This window comes from Babylonia areolata, chromosome 16 (assembly GCF_041734735.1).
Source record: "Babylonia areolata isolate BAREFJ2019XMU chromosome 16, ASM4173473v1, whole genome shotgun sequence".
Classification (NCBI taxonomy): domain Eukaryota; kingdom Metazoa; phylum Mollusca; class Gastropoda; order Neogastropoda; family Buccinidae; genus Babylonia; species Babylonia areolata.
In genome coordinates this window covers 6,478,730-6,504,084 of record NC_134891.1, presented here as the reverse complement: position 1 = coordinate 6,504,084, position 25,355 = coordinate 6,478,730, and the positions used below count along the sequence as shown (strand labels likewise).

The 25,355-nt window shown below is 44.1% G+C and overlaps 1 protein-coding gene across 2 annotated transcripts in view; it reads right to left on the bottom strand.

Moving 5' to 3' along the window:
- LOC143291100 (gamma-tubulin complex component 5-like) overlaps positions 1–25,355 on the bottom strand; it is a 47,733-nt gene that overhangs the window by 12,357 nt on the left and 10,021 nt on the right. For both annotated transcript variants that reach the window (XM_076600723.1, XM_076600724.1), the window contains 15 exons: positions 24,521–24,600; positions 23,381–23,658; positions 19,883–19,972; positions 18,836–18,929; positions 17,394–17,619; positions 16,479–16,717; positions 14,349–14,464; positions 13,382–13,683; positions 10,054–10,318; positions 7,863–8,025; positions 7,174–7,236; positions 5,701–5,792; positions 3,386–3,470; positions 2,104–2,224; positions 395–579 (listed from right to left, as the gene is read on the bottom strand). In XM_076600723.1, the coding sequence (XP_076456838.1) occupies positions 395–579; positions 2,104–2,224; positions 3,386–3,470; positions 5,701–5,792; positions 7,174–7,236; positions 7,863–8,025; positions 10,054–10,318; positions 13,382–13,683; positions 14,349–14,464; positions 16,479–16,717; positions 17,394–17,619; positions 18,836–18,929; positions 19,883–19,972; positions 23,381–23,658; positions 24,521–24,600 (2,399 nt within the window). The remainder of the gene's footprint in view (positions 1–394; positions 580–2,103; positions 2,225–3,385; positions 3,471–5,700; positions 5,793–7,173; positions 7,237–7,862; positions 8,026–10,053; positions 10,319–13,381; positions 13,684–14,348; positions 14,465–16,478; positions 16,718–17,393; positions 17,620–18,835; positions 18,930–19,882; positions 19,973–23,380; positions 23,659–24,520; positions 24,601–25,355) is intronic.

Genomic DNA, 25,355 nt, shown 5'->3' with positions numbered 1-25,355 from the left:
TCACAGATATCAAAGCATAGCAGATGTGGTGTCGTGTATATGGAGTTGTCTGAACGCAGCGACGCCTCCTTGGGGAACTGAAACTGAAACCATGTGAAGAACACCCACAAGATTCCAGTGTCAACGCTGGTGCTTTGGTTACATCTCTTTGGACTCTCTCGCACCCACTGGCGGTCAATCAGTCAGTCGGTCGGTCGGTCAGCCAGCCAGTCAGTCAATCAGCCAGCCAGCCAGTCAGTCAATCAGCCAGCCAGTCAATCAGTCAGCTAGTCAGTCAATCAGCCAGCCAATCAGCCAGCCAGCCAATCAGCCAGCCAGCCAGTTAGCCAGCCAGCCAGCCAGTCAGTCGGCCAGTTAGCCAGCCAGCCAGTCAGTCAGTCGGCCCCCGACTCACCCGCGTCATGATGTAGTTGTGCAGACTGTTGACGAAGTACGCCAGGCGGAAACGCAGGATGTGCAGCCTGTGGAGCCGCTCCGACCTTGACAGGGACTCCTCCGACCCTGACCCCGACCTTGACCCTGACCCCAACAGAGTGTCCTTGGCTGGTGCCACCGTCTGCAGGTCCGTCTTGTCCAGTCCTGGCGGAACGACCAGAGGCTGTGAGGGTGTTTGTGTTTGTGTTGCGGTTGGTGCTGTGGTTTGTGTTTGTGTTGTGTTCATGTTGTGTTGTTGTCTGGAACAACCAAAGGTTGTGTACAAATATGTATATACATGAATACACAGATATACACATATATGCTCACATGCACATACATACACACAGGCATATAAATTGATGCACGTACATATTCAAGCAAAATAAGGAATACAAAACACATGATGTTTTCCCATTTTATATATTTTCAGTGGCATGCTGTTGTTTTGAAATCAATGTTTTGTTTTTTGTCACATTTTCAACTTGTTCATTCCAAACATTAGTCAGGTAATTTGCACTAAAATAGCATATTTTCTGGACAAATGGATAATACCCGTGCACACAAATTATACCAGTACAACCACAAAAATTTTTTTTTTTTTTTTTAAGAGACAGATACACAATGCATTGTGACTTCTCCAAGTGATGATATGGATGTGGGGCCACGCAACCTTGGTTTCCACCCCACTCCTCTTCACCCCTCTCACACACGTTCACTTCATCCAGTACTCATCAGATCGCGCTGGCTGAGTGCCAAGAAAATCGCTCACACTGTGTCCTGCTAAAAATGTGGGCACTTTCTGTCGTCTGCTACAGCTGTAAAGTCAGCATCACTCACTGATAGTCGTATCTTGGCCAGTCTCTTCATTACTCCCTTTATTTTCTATCAGATCATCCTACAAAAGTTCATCACTGTCTTCTCCTTCGAATTTACACTTCAATTCTTTCTGAGCATGAGCTAAAGAAAGCAATCTTGGCTGATTTAGTGCAATCACAATTGCATGCCTTGAGCACGCTGTCCCACATTTTGTTAAGCGAGCGAGGAGAGGAGCCAGGCAAACACTGCGGCAGTAATCCAACCAAAACATTCAAATAAAGGACTGCCTCATGACATAGACGGGGTTTCTAGCTATGAACATAATCTAGAAAGATTCCCCTAGCTAAAGCTACCAGTATTTTTGTCAACGAACTCTTGACGGGCGCAATAGTCAAATGGTTAAAGCGTTGGACTTTCAATCTGAGGGTCCTGGGTTCGAATCACGGTGACGGTGCCTGGTGGGTAAAGGGTGGAGATTTTTACGATCTCCCTGGTCAACATATGTGCAGACCTGCTAGTGCCTGAACCCCCTTCGTGTGTATATGCAAGCAGAAGATAAAATACGCACGTTAAAGATCCTGTAATCCATGTCAGCGTTCGGTGGGTTATGGAAACAAGAACATTCCCAGCATGCACACCCCTGAAAGCGGAGTATGGCTGCCTATATGGCTGGGTAAAAACGGTCATACACGTAAAAGCCCACTCGTGTGCATACGAGTGAACGTGGGAGTTGCAGCCCACGAACGCAGAAGAAGAAGAAGTCCATGCAGTTGCTGTAAAACTCTTTGAAAGTCAGGGCATATCTTTCCTAACCTACACCTGTGTATATAAGATGTTTTGCAAGCAAACAAACAAACAAAAAAATCATACCTGAAAAACGCAACTGGTCCAGTCCATATTTGGCACGCTTTATTTGCAGAAGAAAGCGAAACACTTGGTTATACAGGTTCTGGCATTTGCTGTTGATGACAACATCTACTGGCCAGGGAACCTGTATTCCGACAGACATAAGATAATAATGATAACAATAATGACAGATGGCCACAGGACCTAAAAAAAAAATCCACCATGACAAAAGATGTAAGATGCCTGTAATTTGTTGGTGGTACTGACATATCTCAACAGCATTGTATTGTATTGTATTGTATTGTATTGTATTGTATTGCATTGCATTGCATTGTGTTGTATTGTGTTGTGTTGCAAAGTGGTTAGCATCGCGGACTGACAGCTGGGAGGACATGGGTTTGAATCCCAGCGGAGGTGGGTTTTTCGGTCCACGGCCAGCTCCTACCCTGAGTTGAGTGTGCTGTGGGCTTAAATGGGGAGACTGGGACCACACAGTCGAGTGTCATCCACTTCATGGATGCGTCTTTGGGTGTGTTGCTCTAATTACCTGACCAACACTGCAAGTGTCTGTATCACTTGGCCCTGGTTGATGCCGGGATATCATTATGACAGGAAGTGTAGAGTACAGTCTTGTCACTTAGTCCCAAACCAAAATGGACCTCCATAGCAACATCATCATCATCATCATCGTCATCCTCCTCCTTCTCCTTCATCATTACCAATATAAACAAACAAAATTTGCAAAGTCTGTGGCCTTTCATGTCTTGTCAAGGTCTTCGGTGTCAGTGAATTCATGGGGGACTGCCGTTGGAGGGACGTGGTGGCAATCTCCACGCTGGGAGGGATGCTCACTCGGTTTGGCTCCACAACTAAGCCATTATTATCATCAGCAGGGGGCTTAGCAGGTGGTGTCCTAAGTAAGTTAAATCAGAACATGCACCACTGAACACCACCGAAGTGACTCAGCAGTAGTGCAGGGTCTCCTCTGGTGTGTGGCCTCCTGGCAACCAAACATCAATGGTTCCCTGCGGACTGCCAACGCTGGGACTGTGATGGATGAACCCAGGTGTGGCCGTGTATCGGAGGAATCTAAATGAGCGGCGTGGGAGTAATGCCACTGAAACAGGGCAGATGACAGGGCAGCAAAAAACAACAACAAAAAAACAAGAAAAAAACCCTATTAAATACATAATTCAGATGCATAATTCTTGCCATGCATCTTGGTGAGCTGGCAAGCTGTTCCAGTCATCATCAAAATTATCTGACACTGAACAGAAATAGATGAATAAATAAAAGTTTGCCTCACCGCAAAATGGAGACGCATGCAGTCCGTCGCGCTGACAGCGGTGCGTTCCCGAGTCTTAGGCTGCATTTCCAAGGCGACAGATAACCTGTGAACAACAGTTTTCGCAATCAGTTGATCGCAGTGAAACAAGCAGGATGCAAGATGCCAGCCACTGCGGTGAAGTGGTTAGCATCGAGATGGACAACTGGGAGGACGGGAGTTCGAGCCTGTCAGATGCGAGGGGGGTGTTTGGCTTTTGGCCAGCTCCTACCCAGTTGCTATGGTCTCAAATGCATTTGTATTTGTATTTGTATTTCTTTTTATCACAACAGACTTCTCTGTGTGAAATCTGGGCTGCTCTCCCCAGGGAGAGCGCGTCGCTACACTACAGCACCTCCCATTTTTTTAGTTTTTTTTTATGCGCTAAGTGCATGCTGCACACGGGACCTCAGTTTATCGTAGCATCCGAATGACTAGCGTCCAGACCACCACTCAAGGTCTAGTGGAGGGGGAGAAAATATCGGCAACCGAGCCGTGATTCGAACCAGCGCACTCAGATTCTCTCACTTCCTAGGCGGACGCGTTACCTCTAGGCCTTCACTCCACTCTGTATGCATGAATGTGCACATGCACGCCTGTGTGCTTGTGCATGTGCATGCGGGTCTGAAACAACGAGAGTGTTGTCCTCTGGCAAAATTCTGTAGAAGAAATCCACTCTCACAGAAACAGAAAAACACTGATCAACACACTCTGACAGAAACAGAAAAACACTGATCAACACACTCTGACAAGAACACAAAAATACTGATAAACACACTCTGACTCTGACAGGAACAGAAAAATACTGATAAACACACTCTGACTCTGACAGGAACAGAAAAATACTGACAAACACATTCTGACAGGAACACAAAAATACTGATAAACACTCTGACAGGAACAGAAAAATACTGATAAACACATTCTGACAGGAACAGAAAAATACTGATAAACACACTCTGACAGGAACAGAAAAATACTGATAAACACTCTGACAGGAACACAAAAATACTGATAAACACTCTGACAGGAACAGAAAAATACTGATAAACACACTCTGACAGGAACAGAAAAATACTGATAAACACACTCTGACAGGAACAGAAAAATACTGATAAACACTCTGACAGGAACACAAAAATACTGATAAACACACTGACAGGAACAGAAAAATACTGATAAACACACACTGACAGGAACAGAAAAATACTGATAAACACACTCTGACAGGAACAGAAAAATACTGATAAACACTCTGACAGGAACACAAAAATACTGATAAACACACTGACAGGAACAGAAAAATACTGATAAACACATTCTGACAGGAACAGAAAAATACTGATAAACACACTCTGACAGGAACAGAAAGATACTGATAAACACTCTGACAGGAACACAAAAATACTGATAAACACACTGACAGGAACAGAAAAATACTGATAAACACACTCTGACAGGAACAGAAAAATACTGATCAACACACTCTGACAGGAACAGAAAAATACTGATCAACACACTCTGACAGGAACACAAAAATACTGATAAACACACTGACAGGAACAGAAAAATACTGATAAACACACTCTGACAGGAACAGAAAAATACTGATAAACACACTCTGACAGGAACAGAAAAATACTGATAAACACTCTGACAGGAACAGAAAAATACTGATCAACACACTCTGACAGGAACAGAAAAATACTGATAAACACATTCTGACAGGAACAGAAAAATAATGATAAACACTCTGACAGGAACAGAAAAATACTGATCAACACACTCTGACAGGAACAGAAAAATACTGATAAACACACTCTGACAGGAACAGAAAAATACTGATCAACACACTCTGACAGGAACAGAAAAATACTGATCAACACACTCTGACAGGAACACAACAATACTGACAAACACACTCTGACAGGGCCTTTGAATACAGAGAAACATAAATACACACAAATATGGGGGAAAATGAGAAAAGAAATAGTGATTAAAAAAAAAAAAAAATCTTTTTAACCCTTTCACTGCCAGTCAATTCAGAGTGCAATATTCCCTTGTGCTATAAACTCAGAAAATATGGTGTCTAAGAATGGCTGGGAATTCCCCCTGCGATGCGTAGAAAATACTGCCTGTACTACCACCAAACATAAATAGCAGTAGGTTCATGGATAAACAGACCCATGATCTGGTCACCCTTCAGTGACATGGGTCCTCTACCTAGCTGCTGCATAACTGCCAGTTTGGCAGTGAAAGGGTTAAAAGAAAAAAAGGACGGACAAGAGAAGACTAACCGGCTGACGTGCTGTGCATGATGGGACTGCAGAGCTTCCTGTAAGGCCAGAGTGAGGCTGGACGATTCCCGCCACATCTCCTGATGACGCATCTGTTCAGACAGCAACAACCACATCTTCTTCTTCTTCTTCTTCTGCGTTCACTCACATGCACACGAGTGGGCTTTTACGTGTATGACCGTTTTTACCCCGCCATGTAGGCAGCCATACTCCGTTTTCGGGGGTGTGCATGCTGGGTATGTTCTTGTTTCCATAACCCACCGAACGCTGACATGGATTACAGGATCTTAAACGTGCGTATTTGATCTTCTGCTTGCATATACACACGAAGGGGGTTCAGGCACTAGCAGGTCTGCACATATGTTGACCTGGGAGATAGTAAAAACCCTGATTTGAACCCGGGACCCTCAGATCGACAGTCCAACGCTTTAACCACTCGGCTATTGCGCCCGTCAACGACCACATCAACACTGCCGCCCTGCACTAGGCTGGGATCAGGCAAAAACTCAGCCGGTACACACTTGTCGCATTTCTGTGCGCACACGCATGAGTGCGTGCCTGCGCAGGAGTGTGTGTGTGTTGGATGAGTGGTGTCATGTCTGCAATGAGTGTGATCAGTATCAGTAGCTCACTGTGTTCAGACAAATCCATATACACTACACCACATCTGCCAAGCAGATGCCTGACCAGCAGCGTAACCCAACGTGCTTAGTCTGGCCTTGAGTGCAGAGCTTTCTGTGAGAGTGAGTGCCGATTCATTTCAACATTTTGGTCATTTACTGTTAATGAGTTTTGTACATGAACAGAGGTGCTTTGAGCTTAATTCGAGAGAAAATAAAGCACAGATTAAGTGGTTATCCTCATCAATATCTATTCCAATAACACTCATCATCTTATCAACCAATAGTAAAGAGCTGCAACTCTCTCCATAAACAAGGTACACAACTTCTAGTCAATGCTGCTTCCGCTACCGATTCAGCTAGCACACAGGTAAATAAAAAGTACATTGGAACACACCCTGACACTTCCTCAAAAAAAGGAAGCACCAGGCCTGTCCTTATACCGATCATTTGACATGTGCACACAGCAGCAATGACAGAAGAAATGTGCAGACACAAATTAGCTTTCATTCAAGACTGGCACAGCCTCTTCAGTCCTGAACAAGCCACACAGAACACACGGACAATACAGAACAAACACAGGGTTTCCTCTGTGGTTTTACAATTTGAAATTAAACAACGATGAGGCCACAAGATCAAATTATTAACAAATAGTAAAGAACGGTAACTCTCTCCATAAACAAGGTACACAACTTCTAGTCAACGCTGTTTACGCTACCGATTCAGCTAGCACACAGGTAAATTGGAACAAACCCAGACGCTTCCTCAAACAAGGAAGCGCCGGGCCTGTCCTTATACCGATCACATGACATGTGCACACAGCAGCAATGACAGAAGAAACTCATAATCTTACTTTGTCGAAGATCTGGGTGTAGAAGTCAAACATGGCATCCCCCGCTGACATCAGGTAGAAATGCTGCACACAACATATCACACACACACACACAAAAATTACATACACATTCAAAACAATACAAATAAACTCACACTAAAAAAACCAAAAAAAACAAAAGCGAGAAGACTTAATAAGAAAAAGTGCACACATATACTGTATTTTATAACCAAAGTTGATGAAACAGACTTGCTGAATATTCTGTATGATCCTATGCCCTGTGTGTTCTGCAAGTGGATGACACTGTGTGTGTGTGAATATGTCCATGTGTGTAAATGTGTGTGTTTGTGTGTGTGTGTGTGAACAGTCATGTGTCTGTGCATCTGTGTGTGTGCACACGTGTGTGTGTGTGTGTGTGTGTGTGAGTGTGTGTGTGAATGTGTGTGTGTGCAGGTGGATTGGTTTAAGTGTGTATGCGTTTATGTGTGTGTGTGTGTGTCAGCGTGATGTTAGAAAAAAAAAAAAAAGCCTGCTTTCCATTTAAAAAAATTTCCAGACTCTGTACACAGACCATGAACATACCAAAAAAAAAAAAGGTACCAGACCAACAACACAGTGACAGACAGACAGACAGACGGACAGACAGTCCCCCCTCCAACACCCCCCCCCCCCCACCCACCCCAAGGCCCACGCTGCCTGATCATCGTCACCTGCATGGAGTGGAGGAAGTCCATGAGCCTGTACTCCGTCTTGAGGATGTGGAGGAGGCGGGAGCAGACGTGGGTGTAGCGGTGCCGGACATGGGGGTACAGGCAGCGCCGGAACAGCAGGTGGATGGGGCTGACGTAGGCGTCCTCCACACTGCCCAGCAGTCTGACACACACACACACACATATATTCACACACACACACACATTCACACACACACACATATATATATATATATATTCACACAAACATACACACACACACACACACACACATATATATATATATATATATATATATATATATATATATATATATATATATATATATATATTCACACACACATACACACACACACACACACACACACATATATATATATATATATATATATATATATATTCACACAAACATACACACACACACACACAGAGGAGAGATGAATGGGGCTGGCTGTATCTGTATGATTGCCCTCTGTGTGTGTGTGTGTGTGTGTGTGTGTGTGTGCGTATATGAGTCTGTGTGTGTGTGTGTGTGTGTGTGTGTGTGTGTGTGTGTGTGTGTGTGTGTGTGCATGCATGTATATATATATATATGTGTGTGTGTAGTGTGTGTGTAGTGTGTGTGTAGTGTGTGTGTGTGTGTGTGTGTGTGTGTGTGTGTGTGCGTGCGTATATGAGTCTCTGTGTGTGTGTGTGTGTGTGTGTGTGTGTGTGTGTGCGTGCATGCATGTATCTATATATATATATATATATATATATATATATATATATATATATATATATATATATGTGTGTGTGTGTGTGTGTGTGTGTGTGTGTGTTGTGTGTGTGCGTATATGAGTCTCTGTGTGTGTGTGTGTGTGTGTGTGTGTGTGTGTGTGTGTGCATGTATATATCTCTGTGTGTGTGTGTGCGTATATGAGTCTCTGTGTGTGTGTATATGAGTCTCTGTGTGTGTGTGTGTGTGTGTGTGTGTGTGTGTGTATATATCTGTGTGTTATATATCTCTGTGTGTGTGTGTGTGTGTGTGCGTATATGAGTCTGTGTGTGTGTGTGTGTGTGTGTGTGTGTGTGTGTGTGTGTGTGTGTGTGTGTGTGTGTGTGTATGGGTGTGTGTTTGTGCGTGTGTGTGTGTGTGTGTTTATTTAATAATAATAATAATGGATACTTATATAGCACACTATCCAGAAATCTGCTCTAGGTGCTTTACAAAAATGCTCTTGTAAACATAAAACATTATATCTATGTTACATACACACACCAAAATGTGACCACACACACACACACACACACACACACACACACACACACACTGTATACATACATTTTAACATACATGTGTATCTAACAGCTACCCTAACACATACGCACACATAGGCAGGCACAAACTTACATGAACACACGCAAACACAATACACATTCATATACATGCATGTAGTTATGTACACATACATATGTATACACACATAGTCAAGCACATCTAACGAAAAGGAAGTGGACCAACAATTGAACTTATTGCTGAGGGAAAAGGTGAGTTTTGAGACGAGATTTAAAAGATGCGAGGGAATCAGAATGACGGAGGTTATCAGGGAGCTTGTTCCACGTCTTTGGCGACTGAAAAGAAAACGATCTGTGTCCATAGGTCTTACTTCTGATGTGAGGTATCCTGAGAAGTCGAGTATCAGAGGAAGAACAGAGCTGGCGAGACGGGGTATAGATATGGATGAGTTCAGAAAGATACTTGGGGCCAGATCCGTTGGGGTCGTGCTCGACCAGCGTCCGCATAAACACAGAACTGAAGACGGCTCTTTGGATCTAAGAAACCTGCCTCCATCTTCATTATTAACATTATTATCAGAATTATCATTAATTCAAGTCCCCCAAAAGCCACTCACTTCAGATCGTAGGGGTCGCGCTCAACCAGCGTCCGCGTAAACACAGAACTGAAGACGGCTCTTTGGATCTGAGAAACCTGCCTCCGTCTTCATTATTATCATTATCATCATAATTATCATCAATTCAAGTCCCCAAAAAGCCACTCACTTCAGATCGTTGGGGTTGCGCTCAACCAGCGTCCGCGTGAACACGGAACTGAAGATGGATCTTTGGATCCGAGAAACCTGCCTCCATCTTCATTATTATCATTATTATCTTAATCATCATAAATTCAAGTCCCCCAAAAGCCACTTACTTCAGATCGTAGGGGTCGTGCTCGACCAGCCTCCGCGTGAACACGGAGCTGAAGACGGCGTGGAAGTTGATGGTCAGCAGCCAGTCCTCCGTCCCCGCCACGCGGCGCCCGGTCTGTACGTGCTGCACGTACAGGCGAGCGCTCAGAGTGCTCTCCCTTTCAAGAAGCTCTTCCTCCTCCTCCTCCGCGTTGTGGGAAGGCTGAGTTCCCAGCACCTCCTTCAGCGAGTCCACGAAGAGCTGGTAGAGGGACTTGTCGGCCGACGCTGTTCACACACACACACAAGGTATTATACTACTGTATCTGTGTTTGTGTATGATTTTCGATTTATGTTCCTATCTTGTTATGTACTATCCCCACCCCCAATATTCCTTGTGACCCCGGTACACTTGGTAATAAAGACATATTCTGTTCTATTCTACTGTGTTGTATTATTTACTGTATTGCTCTTTATTTGTCCCAACAGATTTCTCTGTGTGAAATTCCGAGCTGCTCTCCCCAGGGAGAGCATATCACTACACTGAGAGCGCCACCCTTTTTTTTTTGTTTCTTTTTTTTTGTGTGTGTGTGTGTGTGTGTTGTCTTTTTTTTTTTTTTTTTTTGTATTTTGTGTACTTATCAGAGTAGATTTCTTCTTCAGAATTTTGCCAGAGGACAACATTCTCGTTGCTATGGGCTCTTTTTCAGTGCGCTAAATGAGTGCTGCACATGGAACCCTCGGTTTGTTGTCTCATTCGAGTTTCTCTCAGACGGGCGCAATAGCCGAGTGGTTAAAGCGTTGGACTGTCAATCTGAGGGTCCCGGGTTCGAATCACGGTGACGGCGCCTGGTGGGTAAAGGGTGGAGATTTTTCCGATCTCCCAGGTCAACATATGTGCAGACCTGCTAGTGCCTGAACCCCCTTCGTGTGTATATGCAAGCAGAAGATCAAATACGCACGTTAAAGATCCTGTAATCCATGTCAGCGTTCGGTGGGTTATGGAAACAAGAATATACCCATCATGCACACCCCCAAAAACGGAGTATGGCTGCCTACATGGCGGGGTAAATAAATTTTAAAAAAACGGTCATACACGTAAAATGTTACATGTCTCTCTGAGTGTGTATGTGTGTGCGTCTGAAATCTGACTGAATGACACAGGAAACTAATGATGAGCGCCCAGTGGCAGCCGTCAGTCGGCTCTACCCAGGTAGGCAGCTTTTGGTGCAAATGTCCCCGTGTATGTAAAGCGCTAAGAGCTTGGTCTCTGACCGAGGATAGGCGCTATAGAAGTATCCACATCAATCAATCGATCAATCATTGTGAATGTTTCAACAAAAAAGTAAATAACAACACAAACAAGCATGCCAAAAAATAAAAAATCAAAAAATCAAAAAAAAATCAGAGGAAGTCGTTGTCATCCACTCTGAGTATGTAAACTGTGGTGTAAATTGCCTGAAAAACCACTGTCATAGACCCATCCTAACCTGATAACGACATCACACGCCTTCCTGTACAGCCACTAAAATTGTAACTGCAGGAAAGCGTGGGATGTCGTAACTGCAGGGAAACGTGTGATGTCGGTATTAGGTTAGTATGCGGTTATGATACATACCTGCGCAATAGCCGAATGGTTAAAGCGCTGGACTTTCAATCTGAGGGTCCTGGGTTCGAATCTCGGTGCACCTGGTGGGTAAAGGGTGGAGATTTTTCCAATCTCCCAGGTCAACGTATGTGCAGACCTGCTAGTGCCTGAACCCCCTTTGTGTGTATGCGCATGCAGAAGATCAAATACGCACGTTAAAGATCCTGTAATCCATGTCAGCGTTCGGTGGGTTATGGAAACAAGAACATACCCAGCATGCACACCCCCGAAAACGGAGTATGGCTGCCTACATGGCGGGGTAAAAACGGTCATACACGTAAAAGCCCACTCGTGTGCATACGAGTGAACGCAGAAGAAGAAGAAGAGTTTCTCTCAAACAGGAGAAAATAAGAAATAAGTGAAAAGAGAACTGCATCAGCTACATTAACCCGTCCACTGCCAAGGAACCATAAGTCCTACTGCAGGGCCTCAGCCAGGGAATTTTCCAGTGAAATTGGACAAAGTTTTTTTTTTAAATTCTACACGCTACATTTTTTTGTCAAAAGTACACAAACTGTATGTTTTTATCTAAAAGAAAATTAACTTAGTTTTCTATTGAAAGCATTTTTTTTTAAATCATGGGATGTATAGATTATGATTTTGAGCTGGTTGAAAGACATATGTTTTAGATATGTAATTTTACATTTTCTGATTTATAAAACATACCTGTATCATTGTGAATGTTTCAACAAAAAAAGTAAATAACACCACAAACAAGCATGCCCCAAAAATTTAAAAATAAAATAAAAATCAGAGGAAGTCGTAGTCATCCACTCTGAGTAGGTAAACTGTGGTGTAAATTGCCTGAAAAACCACTGTCATAGACCCATCCTAACCTGATAACGACATCACACGCCTTCCTGTACAGCCACTAAAATTGTAACTGCAGGAAAGCGTGGGATGTCGTAACTGCAGGGAAACGTGTGATGTCGGTATTAGGTTAGTATGCGGTTATGATACATACCTGCGCAATAGCCGAATGGTTAAAGCGCTGGACTTTCAATCTGAGGGTCCTGGGTTCGAATCTCGGTGCACCTGGTGGGTAAAGGGTGGAGATTTTTCCGATCTCCCAGGTCAACGTATGTGCAGACCTGCTAGTGCCTGAACCCCCTTTGTGTGTATGCGCACGCAGAAGATCAAATACGCACGTTAAAGATCCTGTAATCCATGTCAGCGTTCGGTGGGTTATGGAAACAAGAATATACCCAGCATGCACACCCCCAAAAACGGAGTATGGCTGCCTACATGGCGGGGTAAATAAATTTTAAAAAAACGGTCATACACGTAAAATGTTACATGTCTCTCTGAGTGTGTATGTGTGTGCGTCTGAAATCTGACTGAATGACACAGGAAACGAATGATGAGCGCCCAGTGGCAGCCGTCAGTCGGCTCTACCCAGGTAGGCAGCCTGTGGTGCAAATGTCCCCGTGTATGTAAAGCGCTAAGAGCTTGGTCTCTGACCGAGGATAGGCGCTATAGAAGTATCCACATCAATCAATCGATCAATCATTGTGAATGTTTCAACAAAAAAGTAAATAACAACACAAACAAGCATGCAAAAAAATAAAATAAAATAAAATAAAAAGTCGCGGAGCCAGACTGAGTGAGCGTCCCTCCCAGAGTGGAGACCACCACCACCACGTCCTACAGCTGGACATTACCCCCAAAACCAACATCTGCCCCACCCCCACCCCCAAACTCACCGCCATGCCGCACGGACTGCACCACCTCCGGCAGCCTCCCCAGCGCCTGCAGCAGCTCCATGGACTTCCCCGTCAGCACCACCTCCCTCATCACCGCCCGCAGGAACCGCGGAGCCCCCTCCACCGCCTCCCGGAACAGACCCCCGCCCCCTTCCTCCTCCCCCTCCGCGCACCGCCCGGCCGAGGACAGGGAGGAGGTGGAGGAGGTGTCGTGGGGGTGAGGGGGGTCGGAGGCGGAGTTGTCGTTGAGGGTGAAGGCCCGCTCCCAGAAGGTCTCGTCCAGGCACTGGATGTTGGGGTTCCTGGTCCACAAACAGGGAAAGGCAAAAAATATAAATAAACCTTTTTTTTTTTTAGGAGAAATCAGTGGATGCGTAAAATTTCTGCAAATGAGCAGGATAGTCTCAGCATCCTTGGAAGGTTCTTTCCCACTTTTTTTTTTTTTTTTTTTTTTTTTGTTCTCTCTCTCTTTTTTTTTTCTTTTTTTGTTTCTTTCTTTTTGTTCCTTCCATCATCATTTTTCTCCTTTCTGTTGTCTTTTCTTTCTCTTTCTTTTTTTTTTCTTCTCTCATCTCTTTATTCTGCCGTTTCTCTCTCTCTCTCTCTCTCTCTCTCTCTCTTTCTTCCCCCTGTAATCTGTCTTCTTACCATTGTCATGCTCAAACATTGTCAAGGTCATGCAACATATAAAATCACATACAGGGTAGTTTCGTGCACAATGTCTAAAAGAGGCGAGGTAGACACGATCTCATTCTCTCTCTCTCTCTCTCTAAATAAACCTTCTTCCTAGGGAGAGATCATTGCTACACTGAGAGCTCCACCCATTTCTTGTTTGTATTTTTACCTTCCTGCAGTATACGCACGCTACTGAGCAGAATAAAAAAACAAAACAAAACCACAACAACAACTACTACTAAACAGAGGACCACAGGAAGAGCCAGTGGCAGGAAAAGCAAAGGCGCCTCACCTCTGGAGCACAAACTCGCTTGCTGGGTCCGACAGGTGACCGGCCGAGATCCACTGCCCAATCATGTCCAGGTAGGGCCGACTCGTCTCCAGCAACAGGCGAAGCAGCACCGACACCTGTAAGGAGAGAGGGGGGGGGGGGGGGGGGGGGGGGGGGGGGGGGCGGAGACACACAACCAGTGGTAAAGAGTGTGCATGTGTGTGTGTGTGTGTGTGTGTGTGCATGTGTGTGTGTGCATGTGTGTGTGCATGCGTGTGTGTGTGTGTGTGTGCATGCGTGTGTGTGTGCATGTGTGTGTGTGTGTGTGTGTGTGTGTGTGTGTGTCTCTGTGTGTGTGTGTGTGCATGTGTGTGTGTGTGTGTGTGTGTGTGTGTGTGTGTGTGTGTGTGTGTAACACAGGGTAAGAAGAACTTAACTGTTTCATACAAAGACATTATGTGTGGGTGCATGTTTGTGTACATCTCTGTGGGGTAGAAGGGGGGGGAGGAGGGGTGCGTTTTCTTTCTGTAACATTTTTCACTGGTAAGTGATGGTGTAGGAGGTGGTGGAGGTCTGGAGTCAACCGGAGGGAGCGAAGGAAGTGGAGGAGGCGGCGGGTTGGCGTTGTTGAGAGGGCCAGGAGTAGAGGGCCCAGAGTGTCGGCGAATCGATTGCGATCGCGCCTTAATTTTAGCACGATTGCCCAATCGAGCTACATAATTACGTGACCTGGTTGGAGACATAATTTGACAAAAAACAAGAACGCCAGAGAATCGACAGACAGGCAGAAAATACGGAAAAAAACTTAGCCGTATGAAGAGCACAGGAACAGGAGTCATGATGGCTGCCGGAAAAAGAGGGTGCTAGCTAGCGGGACAAAGGAGAAGTTACCTACTTCCGGGAGGTTATCGGCCGTAGTTGCTTTCGTTTTCTCCGCATAGGCGGATAGTAGTTTGCACAGGACAGGAATGTCAGACCCCTGCCGGAGTCTGCACTAGTTGGGTCATGGTTAAGTATGTGTAATTAAAGTGATATTAGACGAGGGGAGGGGGTGGGGGTGGGGGGGCGGGTAGTACATGTGTGAGCACATGTGAGGGCTGTGGCCAGGGGGCTGGGGCGATGGGAAGACGTGATGGGATGAATGATACAGAAAAAGACACATAAAAAACAGTGGCAGAGGTTATAACTACGAAAGAACGAACTAACTGAGAGCAATGTACAACTGTTTCAAACATTCCTGTAACAGGATCACGCATAATCATTATAAGAAAAACATAATCAATCAAAGGCAGATACCAACTGGACACTGATTCAAATATTCTGTGATTTGTCAGGGTAATGAATAATTATTGAAAATGTTGGGGTGTGTGTATGTCCATGCATGTGTGTGTGTGTGCATGTGTGTGTGTGTGTGTGTGTGTGTGTGTGTGTACATGCATGTGTTTATGTGCATGTGCATGTGTGTGTGAATGTATGCATCTGTGTGCATGTGTATGCGTGTGCATACGTGTGTGTGTGTTTGCGTACGTGTGCTTGTGTGTAAAGCAGCCCCAATGCCTATGGGTAGATGAGACAGAATACCAATGGAAAGTGTGAGTATTCCTATTGTTATAGATGTATTCTTGATGTTGTCAGTGTATTCTTGATGTTATCTGTGTTTTCATGTTTTCTGTATATTCTTTATGTTGTCTGTGACGTTATCTGTGTATTCTATGTGCTATCTGTGCAATCGTGGTGATATCTGTGACGTTCTCTGTGCATTCGTGGTGTTATCTGTGCATTCTTGGTGTTATATGTGATGTTATCTGTGCATTCTTGGTGTTATCTGTGCATTCTTGGTGTTATCTGTGCATTCTTGGTGTTATCTGTGCATTCTTGGTGTTATCTGTGACGTTATCTGTGCATTCTTGGTGTTATCTGTTGACGTTATCTGTGCATTCTTGGTGTTATCTGTCGATGTTATCTGTGCATTCTCAGTGCTTTCTATGATGGCGTCTGCATATTTTTGGTGTTATCTGTGATATTATCTGTGCATTCTTGACGTTGTGTGTGTGTTGTTGGTTGTTATTACACACACACACACACACACACACACACACACACACACACATACACAAAGAAAAATGCAACAAAAAAAACAAAGAACCTCACCACGTGCGTGGACTCTTGCCCCAGACTGTCCTGCGTGACCACCCCGTCGTACAGCGCCGTCAGGAGCTGCGAGACGCGGGCACTGTTGCACCGCCTGCCCCGGCGCTCTCCGCCAGCATCCGGGGGCTCCGCCTCCTGAAGGATGCCATCTGCGAAGATCTCCCAGATCACCTCCAGCGTCGGTAGCCATGGCGACAGCTTGTGCAGGAGCGAGGAGACGGTGATGCACTCATTCTTATCTGGCGGCGGGGGGAAAACGAATGCTGCGTTTGAGCGTGTGAAGGTCACGCGTTGTTTTTCTTACTTACTTACTTACCTGGCTGAGCCTTTCGACCCTCCCTTTCTTGGGGTACAGGCCGTCAGCGAAGAGACCTCCACAGTCCCCTATCCTGTGTCTTTAGATATACTGATGTAACGTTGTCAATACAAAGACACAACGTCAATGTAGATATACTGATGTAACGTTGTCAATACAAAGACACAACGTCAACACGATAGCTGTCAACACAGATGCAGGTGTATGGAAAAAGAAAACCTAAAAACACACAAGAGAGAGTGAGACAGGGAGAGCAAGATCTCTCTCTCTCTCTCTACATATATACACACACACACACACACACACACACACACACACACTTTAAGAAAGAAGAAACCACAACAACAACACTTTGGTGTGAACTAAATTTTCGCCTTTATTGGCTTGATCACAGCTACAGCCTCAATGGTTTAAAACACACATGCAGTCCATATATTTAAAATCACTGTCATTACAAACATACTGAAACAAACACTCATACTTCACAACACTCACAATTTACTCCAATCAACATACCGATACAATGCAGTCGCTATCACACACAGACTTGCGCAAACCCCATCACTCACAAAACCCAACAGCCGACCTTCACTTCTGACCTTGCTCTGCCGCCTCCCTCTCCAGCTGCGAGAGGTGCGCTCGGAAGTCTCGCAACACGCGAGCCAGGCTGTCGGCAAAGGCCTGAAAGGTCTGTGTGCCCAGAGGCGACTTGTGAGCCACGTCCTGCCGACAGCTCACGCCAATCACGTCATCCACGAAGGACTGCAAGCCGTGAAGCCGATTGGCCAGCGATATCAGCTGCGAGAGACAGCTCTCCAGGCTGGCCTGAGGGCAAGGCCAAGGTCATGGTAAATCAAAATGCCAACCAACCAAAAAAAAAAAAAAAAAAAAAAAAGGAAGCATTACATCTTTTTTTTTTTTTTTTAGTTCACAACCCACACACTGAATCCATATGCTGAAAACTTGAAAAGGAAAATGAGTTTATATCATTAACATGTAAACTGTAACATAATAGATCCAGCTGATTGCAATTTTCACTGGAAACAGTGTGTTGTAGCTGCAACCTATAATTATTATGTCAACCAATTACAATATAACTTGAGTCCCACTTACAAATGTGAAAAAAAAAAGAATGAATGCTCCCCCCACCCCCCAACCTTTGAACTGAATATAAGAAGTTTGAAAGAAAAAAAAGATTACTACACCTTTCAACTGAATATAAGAAGTTTGAAAGAAAAAAAAATTACTACACCTTTGAACTGAATAAAAGAAGTTAGAAAAAAAATTACTACAACTCTGAATTGAATATAAGAAGTCTGAAAGAAAAAAAATACTACACCTTTGAACTGGATATAAGAAGTTTGAAAGAAAAAAAAACCCAGATTACTACACCTCTGAACTGAATATAAGAAGTTTGAAAGAAATAAAAAGATTACTACACCTTTGAACTGAATATAAGAAGTTTGAAAGAAAAACAGAAAAAAAAGATTCCTACACCTTTGAAATGAATATAAGAAGTTTGAAAGAAAAAAAACCAAAGATTACTACACCTTTGAACAGAACATAAGAAGTTTGAAAGAAAAAAAACCCCAGATTCCTACACCTTTGAACTGAATATAAGAAGTCTGAAAGAAAAAAACAAAGATTACTACACCTTTGAACTGAATATAAGAAGTCTGAAAGAAAAGAAAAAAAGATTACTACACGTTTGAACTCAATATAAGAAGTCTGAAAGAAAAAAAACCCAGATTCCTACACCTTTGAACTGAATATAAGAAGTTGAAAGAAAAAAAAATTACTGCACCTTTGAAATGAATAAGAAGTTTGAAAGAAAAAAACCCCCAGATTACTACACCTTTGAACTGAGTATAAGAAGTTTGAAAGAAAAAAAAGATTACTACACCTTTGAACTGAATATAAGAAGTTTGAAAAAAAAAAAAGAAGATTACTACACCTTTGAAATGAATATAAGAAGTCTGAAAGAAAAAAAGAAAGAAAAAAAAAGAAGAAAAAAAAAAAAAAAAAAAAAAAAAGAACTCACCGCAGTCAGGTGTGAGAGACGCACGTCCTCCTTTAACCTGAACCCAGAGTCTGTCGTGGAGAAGAGGAACAACGCATCCACCCCTGACAGCATCCTGCACCACACACACACACACACGTGCACACACACACACACATTATATTATGGTTTGTGTTTTTTTTGTTTTGTTTTTTAATTTTTTTAACAAAACCTAAATCAATCATTCTCTATATGTAAAACACACACACACACACACACACACACACACGCACTCTTTCACTTACTAGCATGCGTACACAGTAATTCCCCCCCCAAACCCCACTCCACGCACTCAGTTTTTTTCCTACCCTCGTCTAATATCACTTACAGTGAAAAGACGTTAAACTAAAGAACACACACACACACACACAGAGCTTCTGTTTTTTTAAGGAGGCAGCGTCACTGCGTTTGGACAAATCCATATAACGTACGCTACACTGCATCTCCCAGTCAGATGCCTGACCAGCAGCACAACCCAAAACGCTTAGGCTTTAAATGCATGCGTGAATATTTGCTGTATCTATCGAGAGTGGGTTCCTTGTACGGAACCCTTTTGTCACTGTACACGAGACAAAAATGTCCCAAATTCTATAATAAATTTTTTTTTTTTTTTTTAAAGAAGAAAAGTATTTGTATTTCTTTTTATCACAACTGATTTCTCTATGTGAAATTCGGGCTACTCTCTCCAGGGAGATCGCGTCGCTACACTACAGCGCCACCCTTTTTTTTTTTTTTTCCCTGCGTGCACTTTTATTTATTTTTCCTATCGAAGTGGATTTTTCCACAGAATTTTGCCAGGAACAACTCTTTTGTTGCCGTGGGTTCTTTTACGTGCGCTAAGTGCATGCTGCTCACTGGACCTCGGTTTATCGTCTCATCCGAATGACCAGCGTCCAGACCACCACTCAAGGTCTAGTGGAGGGGGAGAAAATATCGGCAGGTGAACCGTGATTCGTGCTCAGATTCTCTCGCTTCCTAGGCGGACGCGCTACCTCTAGGCCGTTATTCCACTGTATCAGCCCAGCTCACCAGAGTAGCTCCCGCACCAGCTGGTACTCTGTGACGACTTGCTGACCCACCGCAGCGTACACCTCTCCACTGCGCACCTGGTAGCTGGTCCTGTGTGCCACACCAACACACACACACACACACACACACACACACACACCAGTCATAGTTATCGTGGTGTGTGTTGGGTTGGGAGGTGGGGGGGACGGGGAGGAGGGGGGAATTGTGTGTGGGGGTGTGTGGGGGTGTGTATGTGAGGGGGGGTGTGTGAGTGTGGGTGTGAGTGTGTGTATGTATGTGTGGGGAGGAGGCAGGAGAGGGGGTGTGAGTGTGTGTGGGTGTGTGTGTATGGGGGGCTCGGGGGAGGGGGGGGGCAGTGTGTGTGTGTGGGGGGGGGAGGGGTCGGGGGGGGGGGGAGGTGGGAGAGCAAATGTGTGTGTGTGTGTGTGGGGGGGGGGGCGGGGGGGGGGGGGCGAGTGTGTGTGTGTGTGTGTGTGTGTGTGTGTGTGTGTGTGTGTGTGTGTGTGTGTGTGTGTGAGGCTTTTTTCTGTTCATGTGTGTGTGTGTGTGTGTGTGTGTGTGTGTGTGTGTGTGTGAGGCTTTTTTCTGTTCATGTGTGTGTGTGTGTGTGTGTGTGTGTGTGTGTGTGTGTGTGTGTGTGTGGCTTTTTTCTGTTCATATGTGTGTTAGTGTGTGTGTGTGTGTGTTTGCAGGTATCTGTTTACTTGCTTGGATGTGCTTTGTCATGCAAAACTATCAAATACTACATGTAAATAAATATGAATAAACATATAAATATAAGGCACAGATACATAAAATGCTTGTACATTTTTACTTGTTTCTTTTTTTCACTATACCTATACCCCACCCCCCTACCACCACCCAAAAAAATGACCTCAATATCTCCAAAACACACCCCACAAATAACCCCCCCCCACACACACACACACACACACACACGAAAACCAAAACGACCCTACCCCCCAAAAAACAAAACAAAAACAAAACAACAACAAAAACAAACAAACACACAAACAGTATCAGCATCAGTATCAGTAGCTCAAAGAGGCGTCACTGCATTCGGACAAGCTATACCAGATCTGCCAAACAGATGCCTGACCAGCAGCGTAACCCAATGCGCTTAGTCAGGCCTTGAGAGAGAAAAAAAAAAAGGTAAATGAATAAATAAAATAGAATAAAATAAATTATGAAATAAAATAAAATAAAATAAAACGGTAACAGTCAGAGGAAGAGCGGAGATTTCTTGTGGGAGCATAAATACTGATAAGGTCAGAAAGATATGTAGGTGGTCTTGTGAAGTGGAAAGCAGAGCAGCAGAGAAACGCAACTTGATATATATATATATATATATAGATAGATAGATAGATAGATAGATAGATAGATATGAAAATTATAATTCTCGCTTCAGGCCTTCAGAAAAAAAAGAAAAAAAAAAAAGAAGAGGCAAATGAATATATAAAAAAAATATGCACACACACACACACACACACACATATATAGACAGACAAATATATATACCTATATTGATATTCTCTCTCTCTTTCTATACCACAGAAACAAGTCTATCCTTAGTTAATGACGCAAGATTACACACCAATCTGCCCATCTATCTTTTGTCTTTTTCTTCTTCTTCTCTCTGTCCCTCCCTCTCTCTCTTTCTGCCTCACTCTGTCTGCAATCTGCCCATCTATCTTTTGTCTTTTTCTTCTTCTTCTCTCTGTCCCTCCCTCTCTCTCTTTCTGCCTCACTCTGTCTGCAATCTGCCCATCTATCTTTTGTCTTTTTCTTCTTCTTCTCTCTGTCCCTCCCTCTCTCTCTCTTTCTGCCTCACTCTGTCTGCAATCTGCCCATCTATCTTTTGTCTTTTTCTTCTTCTTCTCTCTGTCCCTCTCTCTCTCTCTTTCTGCCTCACTCTGTCTGCAATCTGCCCATCTATCTTTTGTCTTTTTCTTCTTCTTCTCTCTGTCCCTCCCTCTCTCTCTTTCTGCCTCACTCTGTCTGCAATCTGCCCATCTATCTTTTGTCTTTTTCTTCTTCTTCTCTCTGTCCCTCCCTCTCTCTCTTTCTGCCTCACTCTGTCTGCAATCTGCCCATCTATCTTTTGTCTTTTTCTTCTTCTTCTCTCTGTCCCTCTCTCTCTCTCTTTCTGCCTCACTCTGTCTGCAATCTGCCCATCTATCTTTTGTCTTTTTCTTCTTCTTCTCTCTGTCCCTCCCTCTCTCTCTCTTTCTGCCTCACTCTGTCTGCAATCTGCCCATCTATCTTTTGTCTTTTTCTTCTTCTTCTCTCTGTCCCTCTCTCTCTCTCTTTCTGCCTCACTCTGTCTGCAATCTGCCCATCTATCTTTTGTCTTTTTCTTCTTCTTCTCTCTGTCCCTCCCTCTCTCTCTTTCTGCCTCACTCTGTCTGCAATCTGCCCATCTATCTTTTGTCTTTTTCTTCTTCTTCTCTCTGTCCCTCCCTCTCTCTCTTTCTGCCTCACTCTGTCTGCAATCTGCCCATCTATCTTTTGTCTTTTTCTTCTTCTCTCTGTCCCTCCTCTCTCTCTCTTTCTGCCTCACTCTGTCTGCAATCTGCCCATCTATCTTTTGTCTTTTTCTTCTTCTTCTCTCTGTCCCTCCCTCTCTCTCTTTCTGCCTCACTCTGTCTGTCCTCTCTTTTCTACCCTTTGTTTGCTGTTCATATACTGACGCGCCCCCCCCCCCCCCCCCCCACCCCAACCCCCCCTTACCCCAGTTGTCACGGGCAGAAAGGCCTAAACAATAAACCATTCAGACTTCAGACTTCTCTCTCTCTCTCTATATATATATACATTTATAGATATATATAAAGAAAAAAAGGAAGAAAAAAAGAAAAAGATAAGATAACAATAATTATAATAATTATAATACAAACAAACAAGCAAAAACAATCCAAAACCGATATAAAGGGAAGGTGACGATCAGAGATCCACATTCTGGGTCCTGACAGGTATGCCTGAGGAGCAGCGGTTTCTCCCGACAACTCTATCAAAACTTCCATGGTCTTGGCCAATAAATATTCTGTGCTGCGCTGTAGGCTATGCATTGCAGATTCATGCATGTGTGTGTGAGCATGCGCGCACGCGCGAGCATGCCTGTGTGTTTTGTTTGTGTGCGTGCATGAGAGTATGAAAGTGTAGGAATGTGCGTGTGCTTATGCATGCGTGTGTGTGTGTGTGTGTGTGTGTGTGTGATAATTCAGTCTTGTGTGTGTGTGTGTGTGTGTGTGTGAATGCTACATCGGCTGGCAATGCTCTGATTCACCAGGAAGGAGGGGGAGAGAACACCTCCTCTAACACACTGATAATCCATCATAATCCTTGGATCAAACCCCTCACAGAATCTTACTTCCTAGACACACGTACCCTCATTTCACAAGGTGAGCGCAACCGCAGGTAAAACAACACCAACAAACAAACAAACAAAAATAGTGAACACGGTTCCAACAAGCGGTCCAACAAGCATCCAATCAAATTCACCAGTCTTGCAGCAGATTGGAGGCGGTGTGTTGACCCCTGGCCTGACCCTGACCCTGACCTTGACCCTTCCAGTACTGCACCATCACATTCTGGTTGAGCCACTCCTCCCCTCGGGTTTCCAAGGTCGTATCCATGGAGACGCCCTCTCCACCCCGCACCACAGCCACCGTTCTGTTTCCTTCCTGCTTGGCTGCGGCCGAGTCGTCATGTTTGTCGTCGTCATTGTCACCTCCATCGTCATCGCTCTCGCTGCTCCCAGGTAAATCCTCTTCCTCGGACTGGAAACCAAAGACTGATGCTTTTTTTTTTTTTTCAATTCAACCAACCAAAATAACATTTTACCTGCTTGCTTGACTCAACAATTGTCTTCATTCCACTGACAAAGAAAGCTGGAATCCACAGATGCTAGACACAATCAAAAGAGGAAAATTTTCCTTCCCACCAAAGCATATAAAAACCCTACCAGCAATGAAAAACAGAACAGACAAAAAAAAAACAACTGAAAAACCAACAAACCCACAACAACAACAAAAGAAACAAAAAAAAGAATTTGTGATGTGTGCAAACACAGCAAGTGTGCTAATCTCCATTCAAACATATCTGTGTGCATTGTATTTGTATTTGTATTTCTTTTTATCACAACAGATTTCTCTGTGAAATTCGGGCTGCTCTCCCCAGGGAGAGCGTGTCGCTACACTACAGCGCCACCCATTTTTTGGTATTTTTTTCCTGCGTGCAGGTTTATTTGTTTTTCCTATCGAAGTGGATTTTTCTACAGAATTTTGCCCGGAACAACCCTTCTGTTGCAGTGGGTTCTTTTACGTGCGCTAAGTTCATGCTGCACACGGGACCTCGGTTTATCGTCTCATCCGAATGACTAGCGTCCAGACCACCACTCAAGGTCTAGTGGAGGGGGAGAAAATTTCGGCGGCTGAGCCGTGATTCAAACCAGCGCGCTCAGATTCTCTCACTTCCTGGGCGGACGCGTTACCTCTAGGCCATCACTCCACTCATTCAGTAACGAGTTTGCTTTCACTGATATGTCTGCATGTGTTAAGCTCAAATTTGAGTTTGTTTATCGAGCTCCAAAGAACAGCGATTCAGAACACTCTGACAAAAGCATCACAGGCAAATACTCACAGACGTGTCACTGAAACGACCAGAAAAAACGTTTTCTCCGTCCAGCAAATGGGCAGCCCAGTCAAACGTTTCCCCCGGTTCTGAAAATCAAAAATATTCACATCTCTTTTATGAATTTGTATCAAGTGGGGACAATGTAAATAGATAATGCAACAGTCTCTTAATTTTTACCTCAGTTATATGCAAATCCATGGAGCACTTTTTTTTCTTTTTTTTTTTTTTAGCTGAATTTGAGACTTTCTTCATTAGCCAGAGAAAAAAAATGGAGTGGGGATAAATCCCTCCCCCCTCCCCCCAACACAGAGCTATGCCAGATTCTCTGTAATGCAACAGTCTTTATAAATACTGAACACACAGAGTGTATGTTAGATGTCCCTTATTGTTCTTACCCTCAAACACACAGGCGCATGCACACACAGACACGTACGCACACGCGCGCGCGCACACACACACACACACAGATGAAGAAAAGAAAACTCCAGCCCACTCAGGGCTCCAGTTCTCAATCTCTTACTCCCAAAGAGCGCGCTTTTACTTCGACAACACAGCCGACATTTCCCGCAGTTCAAGGGAAAGGAAAGTTTCTGATTACTTGTGATTCTTCTTCTTCTTGTTCCTGGGCTGCAACTCCCACGTTCACTCCTACGTACACAAGAAGGCTTTTATGTGTATGACCCTTTTTACCTCGCCATGAAGGCAGCCATACCCCGTTTTCAGGGGGTGCATGCCAGGTATGTTCTTTACGTGTGTATTTATTCTGCTTGCGTATACACATGAAGGGGCTTCAGGCACTAGCAGGTCTGCACATATGTTCGACCTGGAGGATCGGAAAAAT